This window comes from Tupaia chinensis, unplaced genomic scaffold, assembly GCF_000334495.1.
Source record: "Tupaia chinensis unplaced genomic scaffold, TupChi_1.0 Scaffold000341_1, whole genome shotgun sequence".
NCBI classification, from domain to species: domain Eukaryota; kingdom Metazoa; phylum Chordata; class Mammalia; order Scandentia; family Tupaiidae; genus Tupaia; species Tupaia belangeri.
Genome location: NW_006159835.1, coordinates 1,579,556 through 1,600,365, shown reverse-complemented (window position 1 = coordinate 1,600,365; position 20,810 = coordinate 1,579,556). Strand labels below are relative to the sequence as shown.

The following is a 20,810-nucleotide window of genomic DNA, read 5'->3' as shown; positions in this document are numbered from 1 at the left end:
GAACATAAAAGAAAAAAATTGAATAAATGGAGAGAACCTATTTTTGAACAGAACAGAGCAACATTATAAAGATACTTACTCTTCTTAGAACTAATACATACATTCATGATATTCTTTTTAAATTTGTTAGAGGCTGCTTGTGTTTGCTGTAGAGAGACAAAGAGACACAGAGAAAGAGAAAGAAAGAAGGAAAAGTGAGAAAGCCCCCTACATAGGGGATGTTCACACCATAATCCTATCTCCTCCATTTTTCCTTTTGGGCACATAGACACATGCGCCCAATGTCAGTGGCACCAACTGCATAGTCAGCCATGTGCAATCCAGCCACCTTTACCATCACACTACTGGCTGGCCCATTCGTGATGTTCTAATCAAAATACTTAGGATAAGACTTTGCTTGTTTAGAGCGTAACAGAAGTATCCTAACGTGCATCTGAAAGTTTAAAAATTTATTACGAGGCAGGGACATTTTGAAGAACTGTTGGTACTATGCACAAAGCTACAGTAATTGAAACAGCATGGACACAGAAATAGATTATTGGAAATAAATAGAGCCCATAAATTAAATGCCTTTAGGACCAGCAGGCAATAGAAACATATTTAATACGCTATGTGTAAGAAGTAATAAGAAATGGTGGAAACTGTGGCAAATGACAGGGCTTAAGCCCATTACAGAGGGGACATTTGCTTTGAAGCTCTTGCTGATAGCTGTCTTAAAACCCAGGCTCAGTATTAACGAATGATCTGGATTTTAAAAAAAAATTATTATTTATTTAATTTTATTTGTTCATTCATTTATTTTAATTTGACCAGAGAGAGACATACACACACATCTATAAAACAGGACTATATGCTTATGTATCAGGATGAGAAGATGAAATGTTTATAAATGTTTATAAAGCCCTTACCTTTAACTGGTACACATTAAATAGTAGCCATCCACATAATAATATAAACAGTGTGTGTGTATGAAATGCATATAATCATCATCAGTTAAAAAAATTAAAATTAAAGCAGATGGGGACAGAGAGTGAGGGAACTCTGTATTTTCCACTCATTTTGTTGTGAACCTAAAGCTGCTCTAAAAATAAAGTTCATTAAGTATCAAAACAACAGGGTGTCAATTTTCACCTAATTAATTGTTAATACTTTAAGAAATTGACTATTATCAACTATGGGTGTGAGGAGATGAATAATTTCATAATATGACAAGACCATTTGACAATATGAACTTTAAAAATGTAACTTCTGACTCAGTAATTTCACATACAGGAATTTATTATTGGGACATAATCAGATAAATGCACAAAGATATGTGTGTATGTGACACATGATATGTATGTGATATACATATGATACATATGTGATATGTATATATATATATGAATGCACAAAGATGTGATATATTTAAGATATATATTATATATCTACACATATATATAAAATGTTTATTGTAATATTGTTTATTATGGCAAAAATTGGAACTAGTCCATTATCCATATATAGGTAGGTGGTTGAATAAAATATGGAAGTGATCATTCCAGTGTATGATGTAGATCTAAACATACTAACATGCAAAGAGGGCCCTGATATTTACGTTGTGTGAGAAAAATCATGTGTTACTTCTACAAGCAGAAATCTATTTTTGTTTTGGAAAAATCATAGCTTGGTGTTCTAAAAAACTGTAATAGTCATGCAGTCTGTGAATGAGAAAAACTTAAATTAATGGAAGAGTTTTATGTTTAAACAACTTTTTTTTAATAAACCTATGAACCAAAAGATAAGTGTATATCATTATATAACCACATGTGATCAGGATGTTTATTAAAGATTTCATAAAAATAATGTCTTTTATTCCAACCACTTTGTCACTGCTGAGGTTCAGAATGTGGTCTCTGAGGCAAGTTAATATTTGTCACCATCCTATAATTTAGACAAATGATCCTCAGTTCTCCAGGTACTGACAAAATTCAGGTACCTTTCTCTATAAATGTAATGATATGGGTAATAAGGATGAGAACCAATAGCAAACTGAATAATTTGGTATCTGAATATGCTTATCTGTGAGGAAGGGAGAACTCAAAAGATAGGAAATGAGTGGTACTTATCCTTGTCTCTTCTAGGGGACAGGTGCTTGAAAGTACCTGCTCTAATTAGAAATAAGAGTACATCATCTGTTCATAGTTTTTTGAGTTTCTGTTAAGTTTGAACGTGTAATAAAAGAGTAAAGGATTATTTAAGTTATGTCTACACTGTATCAAACACAAAGGAAACAAATATAATTCATATAAGCTAGACATTCTGAAATTTATTTATTGATGTTCATATTTTATATATCAGGGTCTTCCCTGGAGCTATAAGATCTGCAGCTGCAATAAATAAAATACGCCTAATAAGTTATTTTCTCTGCTTGTTTCTTTTTCTGATCTCAAGGGGGAAGAATATCTAAGAAAGCAGAATTTTTCCTAGATTTTATAAAGTGTTTTGAGTGCCAAGAGCCAAGAATCAGATCTTTTTTTTTTTTTTTTAATTGCTAGAGGGCACATGTGCTTGCTGGGAGAAGAAGGGTGGGAGAGAATGAGAGAGAGAGAGAGAGAGAGAGAGAGAGAGAGAGCGAGCGAGCGCGAGAACTCCCCCATGGGGTACAGTCATGCCACAATCCTTCCTTCCTCTATTTCTATATTCCTGCCAGTGCTAAACTCAAATGCACTTAACATTCAGTTATATAAGACAGGATATAAACATGGTCTAGTTTTTTTTAATCCCTCTTATCTGCCAAACTAAAGAGAACCAGACTTTTGGACAAGAAGATGGGGGCAGAGTGTAAGGGAACTCTGTATTTCCCATTTACTTTGTTGTAAACCTAAAGCTGCTCTATAAATGAAGTTCATTAAGTATGAAAACCACAGGTGCCAATTTCCAACAAGGTACCCCCTCAGCAGGGGCAAGTCTGGGGTTTGAGGTCAGCAACTCTCCTGGTCAAGGAGTGCAGTGGGTCTGCAGACACAGTTCCCTACTTTGAAAAGCAGTCCATTCACAGGCCCAGGACATTACTCACTGTAGGAGAGTAACAGAGAAGACAGTAAGGAGTTACAAGCATGAGAAAATGAGTGTAAACAAACAGTTCTAGACAAACACTTCAATGAGAATATAGGCAGAAAACAAACTTTGTACTTCACAAATGATAAAAATAATGACTAGGGTGAAGGAAAGTTCATTCAGCATCATGCCTAATAAACAGACTATCCTCACTCCTATGTCCATCTCCACAATGAATCCAGACTATTTCTCTGACACCAGACAAAAGAAAGTTGAAGGCCAGTATAATCATTCAAATGGAATAGAGTAATTATGATGAGAGCGTTCCAGATAATCATGGTTTTCCTTGTAATGATGCAGTTTTTACCCATTTTGATTTTCAGACACATCATAATTTAGGACATAAGCAAACCTAAAGATTTACTTCACCGGGACAGTTACATTCAGGGAGGTAGTGCTGTAAAGGAGAAACAGACTGCCAGGTGCAACAGAGCTTGGAAGTTTTGGGTCACACCCTTTGCTCGCACACCTGCTTATCTATCAAAGGGGAGTCTTGACAAAGAGCCAGGTATACAAAACTTGTTCTCAGAATAGCCTTCAAGTTATTTGTACCTATGTTCTGTCAGTTTTGTTTGGTTTCCTAATTTAGTGATTGGTATCACAATTTTCCTTCGAACTGTCATTGTGATAAAGGACCCCTCACCCCTTGAAAGAAATCTAAAGAGCCCTCATTCCCACAAGTTTCCTTCCCAAACAGCCCTAACTGGGCCCACAAGAAAACTAGCTCCTTCATCTAGGGAATCACATCTTCCTAGGTGATTTCCGTTAAGGGTGTGAGGTTTCACTGCAGTTCCCACCTGCTTACTTTCTCCTTTTGCTCTTTCATCTTTTCCCTAAACAAGGGTCTTTTTAGATGTGTGTAGACCTTTCTAGGGTTGAACAATCTTTACATCTGAGTCCATATCAAAGAGAGCAAAAGTCTCTAGTAATGCCACTGTAGTCAATCAACTCTCTTAGGATTTTTTAAAGATGTTAAAAGGATTACAACTATGTAAAAAATGCATTTTAAAAAAGACTAAAGGAGGGACCAGCAGGCGGCATGGTGGTTAAGATGTTGGACTCACGCATGGCCAAATGCATCCTGGACCCAGTGGCTTGAAAAGCACTGGGTGCTTGTGCATGTTTGCCCTAAATCTCAAAACGAGAATGGAGCAGAAGGAACTGCAGCCTAAACATCACCCCTCTTTGTCTCCCTCTGGTGAGCACACACACACTATGGTCTAAGGAATAAAAAAAGACTAAAACATAAAAAAAATAATTTTCTGAATATAGTGATGAAACTTTACTTGTTAAAAACTTCTTGGGGCTAATTGGAGGCATGGAGGTTAAGAAGGCTGGATCTCGCATTGATGATTGCATGGTTTGAGTCCTAGACCTGGCGGCTTGAAAAACACACCAGATGCGCATGAATGCATGCCCAAAATACTGAAATGGGGGAAAAGGAACGGTGACATGGTCATCCCCTTTGGAAGTTGTTTTGTCACTTTCCCTCTGTCCTTCTGTATCTTCAGTGAGCACATGTGCTCTCTGGCAAATTAAAAAGAGAAGAAATGAAAAAGAAAAAACTTTCTGGAACTGTGGTTTATTTTGTGGGAAAAATATTAATTACCAATTTCTTTGAATGGTTATCGGCTATTCAAATCTTGCATTTATTCTTTGGTCAGCTTTATTTATATTTTTCTAAGAAATTTTCCATGGGGGCTGGCTGGTGGTTAAGGGTGCAGGACTCCCACATGGCCAACTGAGGTGTGAGTCCCGGACATGGTGGTTTGCTTTCTCACTTTCCCTCTTTTTCCCTCTCTCTTTTTCTCTCTCACTCTGTCTCTCTATGGTCAAATTTAAATAGATAAATAAAGTTAAATAAAATCATTCTTAAAATTTAAAAATAAATTTTTCCTTTTACCTAATTTTTAAACGTTGTTGTCATGAAGTGGTTCAGCATATTGCCTTCATTATTTCTATTTTACTAATTACTAATCTTATCAAAGAACAAATATTTAGCTTTATTTTTATTTATTTATTTATTTTAGATATTTTTTTGTTATAGGGTGCGTGCGCTCGCCAGAAAGACAGAGAGAGACAGAGAGACAGAAAGCGAGAAATCACCCCCCAGGGGGGATGGCCACGCTGTAATCCCTTCTTCTCCATTCTCCTCTCGGGATCTTGGGCACGCACGCACCAGTGCCTGGCATGAGTTTAAGCCACCAGGTCCAGGCCTCGAACCACTGTTGACTACATGGGAGTCCCGCGACATAGTCATTATACCAACTGCTGGTCCCAACATTTAGCCATTTAGCTTTATCAATGCTCTTTTATAATTTTGATTTCTGTTACAAAAATCTTTTTTTTTTTTTTTTGGTTTTGCCAGAGGGCATGGTATACTCACCAGAGAGAGACAGAGAAAGGAAGAAAAGGCACTCCCAAATGGAGTGTGGTCATCCTGCAGTCTTTTCTCTTTCAGTTGTCCACCCTGTCAGAATTTCAAGCATGCATGCACTTGGTGTGTTTTTCAAGCCACCAGAGTCAGAATTCAACCTGTACAGTTAGTCATGTGTGATCTGGCTCCCTTAACTACGAGGCATGAGGCCAACCCTGTTACATTAATTTATAAATGTATCTTTACTTCTTACTACATTCTTTGGGTTTATTTTACCAATTTCCTTGAATTTCTTAAAAACTTGTATGGCTCCTCAAATTTTTTTTGTTTTTGAGAGAGATTTTTGCCATAGGGCACAAGTGCTCGTCAGAGTCAGACAGAAAGAAAGTGAGAAATCACCCCTGGGGGGATGGCAATGTGCAATCCCTTCTCTTCCACTGTCCTCTCAGAATTTGGGGCATGCACACACATGTGGCTGACGTGGGTCCAGGACTCAAACCACAGTAGACCATGTGAGAGTCCAGAGCCTTAATCACTATGCCACCTGCTGGCCCAGGCTGCTTAATTTTAAATCTTTCTTTTTTTCCAATGTAAACACTGTAAGAATATTTCCCTTCATAATTCTGTCCCAGAACTCACTTCTGAATTCCTCACTCAAACTTAACATGTCCAAAAACAAACTCCCAGGCTTTTCTCCCATACCTGTTCTTTCTGCAGTATTACCAGCCTTGTCAATAGCAACGCTATTTTTCTAACTGTTCAAGTCCCAACACTTAAAGTCACTTTGACTTTGAGGTTGTCATACCCTTCATCCAATCCAAATTATCAAAACAACTCCACTCAAGCCTCATCCTTTTTGCTACCAATCTGCTGTTAAACAAACAAACAAACAAACAAACAAACAAACAAAAAACAATGCTCCTCACTGATTATGCAATAGCCTCCCAAGTGGTTTCCTTGTCCCTGATTGATCCTTCTTTCTTTCTCTCTTAAGAGAGTTTTGCTATAAGGGCACATGTGCTTGCCAGGGAGACAGAGAGAGACACAGAGAGAGAAAGTGAGAAATTACCCCTCCGGGGTGACGGCCACACTACAATCCCTTCTCTTTGATTCTCCTCTTAGGATGTCAGGCATGCGCATACACACATCCAGCGTGAGGTTTAAGCCACTGGGTCTGTACTTGAATCACAGTCAACTACATCCAGCAATGTAACCATTATGCCATCTATCTCTGGGTCCCCTTGTCTCTGATCTTCTAAGGTCTGCTCTCAGCACTGCGTCTGAGTTATCCCTTCACTAGTTTGATTTTTTTAAAAGAATTATTTATTTAATTCTATTTGTTATTATTATTATATTGTTAATTAAAAAAATTTTTTTTTTGGCCGGAGAGAGGAGAGGAAGAAAGGGTAAAGTAGGAAAGTAAGCAGCCAGTCAGCCATGTGGGAGTCTAGTGCCTTAACAACCATGCCACCTGCTGGCTCCAATTCACTAGTTTGATTTCAAGTCTTCTGTTCTTGTCAGAATTTGGGGCACACATGCACATATACCCGGGGTGATTTTTAAGCTTCCTGGACTAATATTCAAATTCTGATCAGCTATGTGAGATCCAGCTCTAAATGCACACCACTTAACCCTGCACTATGGGGCCAGGCCAGAAATAAATTTTTTAAAAAGTTCTTTATAAGATACCTAAAGCATAGAAAAATTTAAAGTCAGAGAATGGAAAAAAGGGATTATAACAGATGGATACCCTAAAGATAGCCAATGTAGTTTTAGCAATGTTATATAGTCTTTAAAACAAAATCATTAGTAGAAATTACTAGAGATAAATATTGACAGAAAAATTAATTCACAAGGAATATAACAAAAAATTATTACAAAACAAAGTGATAAATCCACTTTCTAACTCTTTCCTGTGGTAACTGATAGAAGCAGCAAATAAAATATCAATAAGGAAATAACAGATTTGAACAATATAGTTAAAAGCTTGACTTAATGGACATGTATACACAATCGTATTCAATAGCTTGAGACTATACTTTATTCATGAATAAACACTCACAGTAATTTACCATTCTAGATTACAAAATCCATGAAAATTTTATTTTTAAAAAATTTTTATTTACTCAACAATTAATTACTGAGTGCCCTGTGCCAGGCACTATTGTTAGAGCTAGGTATTTAGCAATGAACAAAATAAACCCTAAAACCCCATGACAGCATAGAGTTTATGTTATAGTAATGGAAACGAATATGAATAGGTAGGTAAAATACATAGTATGTCAGGCAGTGACATGTGCCATGAGGGAGAATAAGCAGAGACAAGGGCTAGGGAGGAATGGGTGGTGGGATGACTGGACTTCAGCTTTAAATAAAGTTGCTTCACTGAAAAGGCAAAATGTGAGTTGAATCTCAGCAATTTGGCTGAAGAAGTGAATGAGAGGACAGTGGATTTAGGTCTATAGGACTCTAGACTACTGTAAGGAATTGAGATTGTTCTTCTGTCTCTAATCTCCCACTCTGCTGGAGCCCTAGGCTTTGTCTCTATCCTCTGAATGTACAGCATATGTAAACCAAGCACCTCACTGCCAGCTGCCTGCAGGTGCCTCAAGGTGACCCTTGAGTTAGCTTACCCTTATGAAATCAAGCATCTTTGTCATTTCAGTCTCTGAATATTTCTGTTTCCTGCCTTCTCAGCCATGCTTTCAACAGATATTCTATATGTAATAAGTACACTATCCATCATTTTTAGATGATCTGATCTGGAAGTTTTTTTCTGCACAACATTCTATATTATTTTCTGAATGTTGTTAGGTACCATTTTTAGTTTTAATATTCTTTGAAATAATTTGATATAATTTTTTTTATTTACTATTTATGCTCCATTGCTGAAAAGAATAACTGAAAAAGCCATTTAGACATGGATTTGGTGGGGCAGCTCCATGCACAACAAAAGCTGGATCTCATACGGCAAGAATGCAGTTTGAACCCTCAGCCTGGTCAGCCTGAAACACACCACGCACACATGTGAGTACCCAAGATCAGGTGGGCTAGAGGACAGGAGGATGGGAATCATACCAGACCATACCAGACCCTGTGGAAGGTGCTCATCTTTCTTTCTCTCTCACTGTGCATGCATGTATTCTATTATGACTACATTTAAAAATATTTTTAAAAAAGGATTTAGTTAACAACTATTTTAGTCATTTTGTTTTTTTGCTTATCATACATATTTTACATGAACTAAGAATCATTTCCAAAACACTATGCTTTATTTCTGAATTCTAAGTGTAAATAATGCTTCCAGTATTTATTTTCTCTATCTTACTATAATAATTTTCAAATATACAGCAAAGTTGAAAGAATATATATCTACCACCTAGACTGTACCAATATCATCGTACACTATTGTTTCATTACATATCTGTCTATTCCTCCATTCATCAATATTTGTTTTTGTTGCAATGAAAAGGGCAGTATAGACATAAGTAAATTTCCCCACAAATAATTCATAAACATGGTATTTTTATTTCTAGGCAATAATACTCCCTTTCCCAAACAACTTGCGAGTATTTTAAAAAAACGTAACTCTGTGCCAAAATCACAGTATATCACTGAGTCACAAGATAATAGTCTCATAGTTAAGAAGAAGGGTAAAAAAATGGGTAAGTCAGGTGGTGTGGTGGTTAAGGTGGCTGGATCCCACAAGGCTGAGTATGCAGTTTGAATGCTGGACCTAGTGGCTTTAAAAACACACCAGGCACATGTGTGTATGTGCCCAAAATCCCAAGAAGAATATGGAGGAAAAGGGACTGTGGCGTGACCATCTCACCTGGGGGGAGAGTGATTGTTCACGTTCCCTTTCTCTGTCTCTTTTCACCAGGAGCCTGTGCCCTATAGCAAACAAACAAACAAACAAAAAACAAAAAAAAAAACTTAAAAGAAAAGGAAAAGTATATTAAAATGAATGATTCATTCTTTATTACATGTTACATGTCTATCTCAGTAAAATAAGCTTCATATGTGACACATTTATTTAAAATGTTTGCCCTTTATCAATATTTAGGAGTTCCTAATACAGTTTCTATTTGCTTGTGATAAAAAAACTGTTACTTGTTAATAGTTCCCTGTTCTGTACTTCTGAAATACTCTTCAATCTCATGGTGCCTGAAAAGTGAATGATCAATCTTTAGTTTAGGCAAAGTAGCATTTGCCTTCTTTATGTACATGTCTTTCAGTTTAATGATTTTATGGATTATACTGTACCATCTTTAAAATTTTTTATTATAATAAAAATTTTATTTAGTTACATCAAGATTGTGTTTCTACTATGTTCTATCTTTAATGTTAGCAGCATGATTTACATTTCTAGCAGCATTTCTTTATGAAAATTGATCATATGAAACACATAGAAAAAGATGTCAGAAACACCCATGAGAAGTAATTTTAGATTATTTGAGTTTGGTGGAAGGGCTTCAGGTAATTTTTTGTACTTGCTGAAGACAAAAATAGCAAGAAATGTAAGAATGTGTCTTTGGAATTCCTCTACTGTCAAGACAAAAACAAGAATGTGTATTTATCAATCTGTCTACTTTTAAGTGAATGACAATTTCCAGTTACACATTTATTTTAATAATCAACATAATATACTTGTCTATATCACAAATAGATGCTATGACCTCATGCTTTATATGCTGGAGGAAATTAAAATCACTATAACATTTTATTCCCATTTAGAAAAGACTCTGATCCTGGGCCAGTTCTGTGATGCAGGAGTAATATGCTGCTTAAGAGAAGCCAGATCAGACTACGATTTGGAATCCTGGGCCCCAAAGTGGCCTGATACACACGGGGCATATACATGAGTACCCAGGATCCAGCAGGCTGGAGGACTATAGTACAGGAGATTGAGGCATCTCCAGAATCCTATCTCTCTCCCTCTCACTTGTACATCTCTGCCCCATCGTGAATAAAGAAGGAAAAAAATATCCAGTCTAGACTTAGGTATATTCAGTCTCATCTGAATGATTTTAGCTACATCCCTAATCTAATTCCTAATCTTAGTGGGGGATCCTTTCCTTCATTTTTAATTTAAAATTCTCTATGATGGCCTTACCATTTAGGACTTATTCATTAATTCATTCATTTATGATTTATTACTCACTTACTTACTTACTTAAGAATTAAAATGACTAGCCAAAGGGCAGAGAGTAAATCAAGTCTAGTACTTCATGTATATAAAAAGGCGCTTAGCCTGTTTCTTCTTCCCTAAACAGAACTTTTCAACAGCAGATTAAACAAAATAATGATTCCAACTACAACTATTTCATATAATTAGTCTTAAACATGAATATCTACAGAACACTGTGGCTCCTCAAACCTTAATCAATCTAAAGTCCCCCCCTCCTCTTTTTGAGCAGAGGAGAGTATTCATCAATCTGAAAGGCGCTTAGCCTGTTTCTTCTTCCCTAAACAGAACTTTTCAACAGCAGATTAAACAAAATAATGATTCCAACTACAACTATTTCATATAATTAGTCTTAAACATGAATATCTACAGAACACTGTGGCTCCTCAAACCTTAATCAATCTAAAGTCCCCCCCTCCTCTTTTTGAGCAGAGGAGAGTATTCATCAATCTGTCTACTCTTAAATGAATGACAATTTCCAGTTACTTTACAAAGAGGCATCTAATATATATATATATATATATATATATATCCACAATCCCTTCTCCTCCATTCTCTTCTCGGGATCTTGGGCATGCACACACACGTGCCTGATGTGAGTTTAAGCCACCAGGTCCGGGATTCGAACTGTGGTTGGCTACATGGGAGTTCAGCCACATAGCCATTACACTAACTGCTGGTCCCGATAAATGCTTCTAAGGAGAGAATAAGGAACAAGAAACTCGGCCCAATAACTTGTTTGATCTATGCAAGCCACTAATCTATGATTTAGTTTACTCATTTGTCAAATGATAATACTTCTTCTTCTTTCTTTCTTTATTTTTTTTAGAAGTTTTTGCTATAGGACACATGAGCTCGCCAGCCAGAGAGAGAGAGACAGGGAGACAGAAAGTGAGAAATCACTCCCCAGGGGGGATGGCCATGCCGCAATCCCTTCTCCTCCATTCTCCTCTCAGGATCTTGGGCACGCACACACACTTGCCTGGCGTGAGTTTAAGCCACCGGGTCCAGGACGCGAACCGCGGTCGACTACGTGGGAGTCCAGCAACATAGCCATTATGCTAATTGCTGGTCCCGAATGATAATACTTCTTTAATAAGTTTGTTCTAAGAAGAAAAAGGAGAGAATATACAGGGAAGTCTTTAATAGAATACACACTGAAATAAATTATTAGTAAAATTAATACTTAAAATTAACTCTGTGATATAATACTTCCTTTGGGTATGGAAAATTCTATTACTTTCTTCTTTTTTTCAAAACCATTTTATTTCTTCCACGAAAAAGAAAGAAGGAGAGAGAGAGAGACAGGTACCCCCAACGGAGTCCTCATGCCACAATCCACCTCTAGCCCAGCCAGCCTATATAACAGACACATATATCTACTGGTAGACCTTAAATGTGAAGCCAGGACGCACTAAGGTGGTCTGACATCACAGAACGCTGTGTTACTAATGAGCCACTGCTGCTGGCTGAAAATTCTTACTTTCTCTTATAAAACATATTATGTACAAAAGTAATTTTTAGTGAACCCTAATATATACCACCCATCTTAAGAAACAGAATATTACTGATACCTTGGAAGTTTCCCTATATCTGTTTTATCATATTTCTTTTCATCTACTCCAGACTATTCTAAAATTTGGTATTGAGCACTCCTTTGCTTTTATTTACAGTACTGCCATATTTTTTGGTATCCTTAAATGTTTATCTACCCATCCACTCATCTTCCTTCCTTCTATTCATCTATCTCTTTGTTCATCTACCCATCTCATTCTTTGTTTTGAATTTTATATATGAAATATGCTATATATACTTGTCCTTTAACTTCTACAATGTTTTACTCAGAGCAATATCTTAATATTATTATCTATTTTTTCACATAGTTTCTAAGGTTAAAGGAAAATATTGCTAAAAATATATATAAATAAATATATTTAAAGCAGAGAAAATGAGGTACAGTGAAGTTTGAAACTTACCACATTATATGAGATTATGACAAATTTCTCTACAACAATTCTGAAAATAAAGCAGACTACTGTCTCAGAACTTTAGTGCTCATTCATATTTTTAGCTTCGATTAAAACAAAAACATTTCTCTAGTGCTAAGAGCACACAATTTAGTTAATATTTTTATGTATTTTGTTTTCAAGTTAAAGGAGAAAATATTACAAAGAATGCTGATGATGTAAAACCTTAAAAATATTCAATTATTTTCTTAAAAGGAAAACAAGGGTAAATTAAATAAAGAATATTAGAGATCTGTTTTTCTTTTAGGAGTCAAACTGTTAGGAAACAGTCATATTATGGGATATTCTAATTAAAGAAGATGGCTCTTTAAATACGTAATTAGTCTGACATTAACTGATTGAAAAATACCATTCACCTGAGCAAGTGGTGGAAGAATCTCCTTGCATATTTGCTGATTTGGTCTCTGTATTCCAATATAGTTGCATCCAGAAGTGGTCTTGTGGGAGCATAGAAGGTTCCAAGGCTTGCCTCAAGCTGTGCTGTGGAATTCAAACATAGCAGCACTAAAACAAGTGAAACTCCTTCAATTACAACAGAATACTCATGTTTGCAGTCAGTCAGGTTTTGCGAACTTGGATGAAATGTGAGCTTGTTGCAGGAAAGATGAAATTGAAATATGACAGCTGGTACAAAAACAAACCTGTGTATAAACTTTCACTTGAGGCAAAGCTGACAATGACTCTGGGCAACAAAAAGCTGTCAAAACTGAAGAAATCCATAATGAACCAACCTCTCACCACAAATGGGTAATTAAAACAGTGACTCATCAAACTAACACAGTTTGAACTAGTATTTCCAGTAAAATCAACTCAGTGTGCTCAACATTTACTCTCTTTAGCTGAAAGGAGAAAACTAACCTTCTTCCCATCAGGAATTGAAATTCGTATAGTAAAAATGTTTTAAAAAATAATACGAACAAAAATAACCTTAATGGAATTAGAATATCTTTCTATAACAATGTTAAGAGAACAGTGAAAGTCCCTGTATCTTCGCTGAATCCTGCCTTAAACAACAAGATTCTAGATTTTGTTCAAGTGTGAAACTAACACCCCTGGAAGAGGAAAGAAGAGTTGGATAGCAGGTTTTAATAAACTGGAGGGCTAGATGTCAGGGCCGGGGAGGGGGAGGCACATTTTGCCCACTTCACAGTTTTACCAAGACATGCCTATGGGGCTGTGTTTCATCTCAGAAATACCTGGAAGTTTGGTAATTACCATAATAGTAAGAGTATGAGTATGTATGAAAACACTACAGTTCACAGTAAGACTCCCCTGATTTTTATGCTACTAACACTGGGTTGAATAAACAATTCCTTATTTAGTTTTAGGCATATTTGGGTTTGAAAGTATTAAATACCTCATCAGAGTAATTGCTATGGACTTGACTAAGCTGTTAGTAATTTCTTTTTTTAATCTCAAATCTAGACACTAAAGTAAGATGAACTTTAGGGATATTTTCTTTCAAAGCAGCAGTCAATTTAGATTAAAATTGAATACAGCAATGCTATTGTGAAAACAAGCCAGATTCTCTTGCCATTGCTTGTTTTCTTGACAGCATGTTTCGTACATCTGAAATGTTCAAACCTACATGGAATACTCGTAACTCCCAGCACAGTTATAGATTCATTAGATAGCCCAGCTTGATGTTTAAGGCAGAAATGAAGATCTCAAAGATAACCACAACACAGCTACAAATAAAAGAGCTCACTGGGTTCCACTAATAAAAGGAAAACAAATTACCATGTCAAATTTGTTAGATTCAGATAGAATAAATCTCAACAGAGAAGAATTCTGAATGTTTTAGAAATGTGTTTTATAGTTACTTGGGGGAAAATGCACATACCTACTTAAAATGTACATATTCTGATAGCTCAGCATCATGCAAGCATTTCATTTTAATAGCCTAGTATCATACAAGCTTTTTATTTCCCTATCTCCCCAATATGGTTCCTTGAAAATATCCTTTATTAAGGCAAGAATCTGATAATACCCATTTGTGTATTCCCTAATAATCTTTCTTACAACACAGTAATCTTACAACACAAATACACTAAGGGCTAGCAGTTTCTCAATGTTCTAAGGGTCAATATTTCAATATTTTATCTTTTCTATATTTCTTCCTTAACTGTAAATTTAAGATCTCTTATATAGTGTGTATCATAGTAGGCTTTCTTTTTCTTTTTTTTGGAGAGGTTTTTGCTATAGGGTGCGTGCGCTCGCCAGACAGACAGAGAGAGGTAGAGAGACAGAAAACGAGAAATCACCCCCCAGGGGGGATGGCCACGTTGCAATCCCTTCTCCTCCATTTTCCTCTTGGGATCTTGGGCACGCATGCACACACATCCGGCGTGAGTTTAAGCCACCGGGTCCAGGACTCGAACTGCGGTCGACTACGTGGGAGTCCAGCGACATAGCCATTTACACTAACTGCTGGTCTCAAGTAGGCTTTCTTTAAGGATTCTTCTTTTTAAAAAATTGTTTCAGTATGTACCCAATTTTCAGCGTATATCAATACTAAGAAATAAAATTTAAGATAATTCCTTTTTTCATTTGTAAAGAAAGATTTTTACTAAAGGGGCGTGCACTCGCCTGAGAGATAGAGAGACAGAAAGCAAGAAATCACCTCCCAGGAGGGATGGCCACACCACAATCCCTTCTCCTCCATTCTCCTCTTGGGATTTTGGGCACACATGTACATGTGCCCAGTGTGTACTGGGTCTGGGACTTGAACTGCCATCCAGCTATGTAACCATTATGCCACCTGCTAGTCCCTACTTAAGATAATTCTAAAGGCATATATATTAAAATAATACCTTGCACTCTAAAATATTGGAGTTATATTCTTTTCTCTTTAATATGTATTGAGTACCTACTGTGGGTCAAGCACTGTAGTAAGTACCTTCTCATTGTAAGAGTACTGAAATCTCCACAGATGGGTGGGGCTATCTCCAAAAACCACATGCAATTAACATTACTGTGGGCCTTCTCTGAGCTGGGTCAAGACCCATGATACAGACTTCTGGGAGGAGCATGTTCTTACTATCTGCTCTTCTCTAAAAAATCAAGGTTACTTACAGAATTCTGTCCAAACAACTTACTGTTTATTTTAGAAAGGCAATAAACTAGGGACCAGCAGAAGGTATAATGGTTATGTTGTTGGACTCCTACATGCCTGACAGCAGTGTGAGTTCTGGATCCAGTGGCTTGAAACAAACTGGGCACTTGTGTGTGTGTGTGCCAAAATCCAGAGAGAATGGAGGAGAAGGGACTGCAGCATGGCCATTCCTCCTGAGTGGGGATGATTTCTCATTTTCTGTCTTTCTGTATCTCTCTCTGTCTCTCTGCACATGCCCGCTAGCAAAAGCAAAACAAAACAAACTTAAAAAAAAATGCAGTCATCAGTAGATGGCATAATAGCTACAAAGCTGGACTTCCATGTAGTTGGCAATGGTTTAAGTCCCAGATCCAGTGACTTAAAACTCACACTGGGTACATGTGTATGCATGCTCAAGATCCAGAGAAGAGAATGGAGGAGACAGGATTGTGGCATGGCTTTCTGTCTCTCTGTTTTTCTCTGTCTGTCTGGCGAGCACATGCACCCTATAGCAAAACTCTCTCTTAAAAAAAATGCAATAAACTGGAATAAGAAAATCTTATATATAAGACCGCAAAGAAAATAATGCAAAAGAAAAACCTTGCCAGTAAGAACCTTTTGACACAGTTCCTTTCCTCCATACTTTGTAAATTACTTAGGGTTGGTTTCTAATTGGCCATGATTTCCCATGAAATAAAGATGCGAATGCTAGGATGTTTAGGTTCATTTTACATTAAGTAAAAAAACTCGTAAGAAAAAAAACATACTGTATAACTGTCAAGTATAAAGATTTATTTCATTACTATAAGTAATATATCCTTTTAAAAAATCTTACTTCTCATTTGACAATAAACATCTGAAATCCCTACAGGCAAAATTACTTACTGAGCAAAGGAAGGGAAATGCAAGCAGGCAGAGGGAGAGGGACATCAGAACTACAAGTTAGAAGGATGAAGGTGAGACGGAGTAGTCAGGCTACTCTTCTGACATACACAGTGAGTGTTAAGGACTACTACTTGGACAAAGGACTTGGAAGTAAAAATAAAATGTGCATAGTTAACATGAAGGCGGAATAAGGATCTCCATTTGAGACCCTCTGTCTACCAGACCCTAGAAAGTACATGAAATTTCTGATCAAAGTTTGAACTATGAGCATAGTCACACACATGACCTTAGACTGAATTATACAATCACTTCATTGTGAGTTCTAACACAGGCATATACAGAAAAGTTGTTTTTTATGTTGACAAATACTAGACAGTAAGTACCATATGGGAGCAATTATTTGATATCTGATCCTTTCGGTTTTAATAGGGCATTAACATAATTATAAAAAGTCCTCAAAACTTAAGCAACCCAATAAAATGTACTTCATATATATACAGAACCCATTTATGAAACAGATTCCCTTCTAAACTGACCTTCTCTCTCTGGCGTGAGCTTCTGTCTGAGAAGATGATTTACAATGGCACTCATGCTGATGAAACACTGGGGGCCCATAGTATCCCAGTTCATGCCGCTCAGGATGCTTAACGCCTCACAGATTTCATCACAGTGAATATACTGGAAGATGATGTCAACCAGGCCCAACTGTCCTTGAGTAAAGATACCTGTCATAAAACATGTAAAACCAGGGCATCTTTAAGAAGAAAAAATAATAAGAGCAGAGTTAACTTTTCCATAAAGGAAAAAAAAAGAACTGTAATAATTTCTCTCTCTTTTTTTTTTTTTAGAGATTTTCACTGTAGGGCGCGTGCGCTCGCCAGACAGACAGAGAGAGACATAGAGACAGAAAGCGAGAAATCACCCCCCAGGGGGGATGGTCACGCCGCAATCCCTTCTCCTCCATTCTCCTCTCGGGATCTTGGGCACGCACGCACACGCGCCCGGCGTGAGTTTTGAGCCACCGGGTCCAGGACACGAACCACGGTCGACTACGTGGGAGTCCAGTGACATAGCCATTACGCTAACTGCTGGTTCCCAAGAACTGTAATAATTTCTTATGTGTTAGAAATATGCGATTGATCTCCTTCACAACTAACATTTGCTATAAAATATCTTGGTATAATGAACACATTTGTTTATCCTTTTAAAATGAAAAAAGATCCACTTTGTATGTATGTGTGATAGAGGCTGACTGCACTTGTCAGGAGAGGGACAGTGAAACAGAAAGGGAGAGGAGAAAACACCCCGAAGCAGAATAATCATGCTACAATCCTTCGCCTCTCTCTCTCTCCCTCCTTTATAGAGATTTTGGGTATGCTTGCATACATGCCAGGTATGTTTCTCAAGCTGCCAGTCCAAGACTAGAACTACACAGTTGGCCATATAGGATGTGGCTGCCTCAACCCTAGGCCATGGAGCTGGCTCAAGATCCACTCCTCCCCCATAATTATTTAATTTTATTTATTATTATTATCATTGTTCTTAAATTTGCTATAGGGTACACGTGTACTCACCAGAGAGAGACAGAGAGAGAGAGGGAAAGTAAGAAAGTAAGCCACCAGATCCAGGACTTGAACTGCAGTTGACCATATGAAAGTCCAGTGCCTTAACCACCACACCACCTGCTGACCCTCCAAGATCCACTTTCAATCTTAGAAGACTACAAATATAAAACAAAGGTTGAAGGGAAAGCACTCTGTTCCAGTTTTATTGTCTTTTAAATATGGCAGATCTCTTTTTTTTTTTCCCTTTTCTTCTTTTTTTTCTTTTGGAGAGGTTTTTGCTATAGGGGTATACACTTGCCAGAAAGAAGAGAGAGAGAGAGAGACAGAAAGTGAGAAATCACTCCACAGGGGGATGGCCACACTGCAATCCCGTCTCCTCTATTCTCCTCTCAGGATCTTGGGCACGCACGTGCACACGCCCAGCATGAGTTTAAGCCACTGGGTCTGGGACTCAAACCGCGGTCGACTACATGGGAGTCCAGCGACATAGCCATTACACTAATTGCTGGTCCCATGCAGATCTCTTTTAAAACCAATAATTTCTGTGTATCAAATGACAATAAGTACTATGGCTTTAAAAGAGGTTTTTGTTTTGCTTTATTTTGCTTTTCAATTTTTAAAAAATGGCTATTGGGTTGGCCCCACAGTGCAGCAGTTGACTACAGTGTATGGGGAGCTGGATTTTACATGGCTAACCACAGTTCAAATTCTGGCCCTAGTAGCTTGAAAAACATGCTGGGTGTGCGTGTCTGTATGTCCCAAATTCTCAAAATCCTACAGGATGTAGAAATGGAGGCAAAAGGATTGTGGCATGAGGATATCTCATTGGGGGGTTGCTTGCTTGCTTTCTATCTTTCACTCTCTCTCACTCTCTGGTGAGTGCACTTACCCTCTGGCAAAACAGCAACAACAAAAACTCAACTAGTTGTCAAGTCTTTTGTCTTCAGTCAGCATTTACTGATTTAAATGAGTCTAAAACAAATTCTCAATACCAATAATCATAAAACTAAATGGGAAAATGAACATGAAATTACTTTGTAAACTATAAAGTATTATAAAATATTACTGTCATTTATTATTATCATCAGCATTAACTGAAGTAGTTACAGGTTTCAGGATTTTTAAAAATCCATTAGTTCACGAGAAAAATGCTGAAATTCTTTTTTTTTTTGGGGGGGGGAGAGGTTTTTTGCTATAGGGCACATGCGCTTGCCAGAAAGACAGAGACAGAGAGATGGAAAGCGAGAAATCAACCCCCAGTGAGGATGGCCACGCTGCAATCCCTTCTTTTTCCTCCCGGGATCTTGGGTACGCATGCATTATGTACCCAGTGTGAGTTTAAGCCACTGGGTCTGGGACTTGAACTGTGGTCAACTACATGGGAATCCAGCGACGTAGCTGTTGGTCCCAAAAATGCTGAAATTCTTCATACTAACTGTAAGTGACATCAAAATAAAAATTTGTACTATATCTAACAGGACTGAACTTGATAGAGAATCTGGAGAATTGCCCTGACTATACTAAGCAGTAAAACTTTACCATTCCTTTTGTGTTGGTAATACAGTGGATATAACTGTCCAAAAGCCTTCATGAGTCTGTAGTTAAGCACTGGAAATTCTCATGAACCAGGGTGGTTCCTTGGCAGTAGATACTAATTAATATATGAGAATGTTGCAGGAAATCAAAAATATTTGAAACCTGTTGACTCTATACCCTCAGCAATACTTCTGCTAGTAACAAAAGAACTGATCTGTTGAGAAGAAATGCCAATATATAATTATAATAAAATACTACAAAGGTGATAATAGAGAAAACCTTAAAAAGCAACCATAGAAAAGACACAGGATATACAGAGAAACAAACATGAATGATCATAGACTCTGCTTCTGAAATTATGCAAACCAGAAAACAACAGTAAGGCATTTTTCAAGTGCTGAGAGATAAAAATAAATTAACCTACAGCTCTAAAAGGTAGACAAAAGGTCTAAAATTCATGAACAACAATCCTTAAATGCACCTAATAACAGAGTTCTGAAATAATAAAGCAAAAACTGACAGAAATAAAAGGAGAAAAAACCAAGTCTATATTTATAGTTAGAGATTCCAGTACTTCTCTCTTACTAATTGAGGAAACATGTAAATAGAAAATCAGTAAACAGGGGCTAGCTGGTGGCTTGGTGGTTAAGGTACTAGATTCCCACATGGCTTACTGCACTCTGAGTCCCAGACCCAGTGGCATGAAAATTGCTCATGTGCATGCGTGCCCAAAAACCTGAGAGGAAAAGAGACTGTGCTATGGACGGCTCCCCTGGGGTGGCATGGGAGTTGATTTCTCACTTTCCCTTTCTCTCTCTCTGGCAAGTACACATGCCCTATAGCAAAACCAAAACAAAACAAAGAAATAAAAAGAAAATCAGTAAATATGGAAAATACTTGAAAAACACTATGTATTTGACCTAATTGACATCTATAAAACACTTCACGACAGAAAAAATGCACATTCTTTTTTTTTAAAAAAGATTTATTTCATTCAACTTTATTTATGTATGCATTTTAATTTGTCGGGGGGGGGGAG

At 37.2% G+C, this 20,810-nt stretch overlaps 1 protein-coding gene across 1 annotated transcript in view; it reads right to left on the bottom strand.

The window, feature by feature from the left end:
- WDPCP (WD repeat containing planar cell polarity effector) overlaps positions 1-20,810 on the bottom strand; it is a 264,252-nt gene that overhangs the window by 57,725 nt on the left and 185,717 nt on the right. Inside the window, exons 12-13 of the mRNA XM_027773331.1 lie at positions 17,207-17,395; positions 13,048-13,171 (exon numbers count right to left, since the gene is read on the bottom strand). Of these exons, the coding sequence (XP_027629132.1) occupies positions 13,048-13,171; positions 17,207-17,395 (313 nt within the window). The remainder of the gene's footprint in view (positions 1-13,047; positions 13,172-17,206; positions 17,396-20,810) is intronic.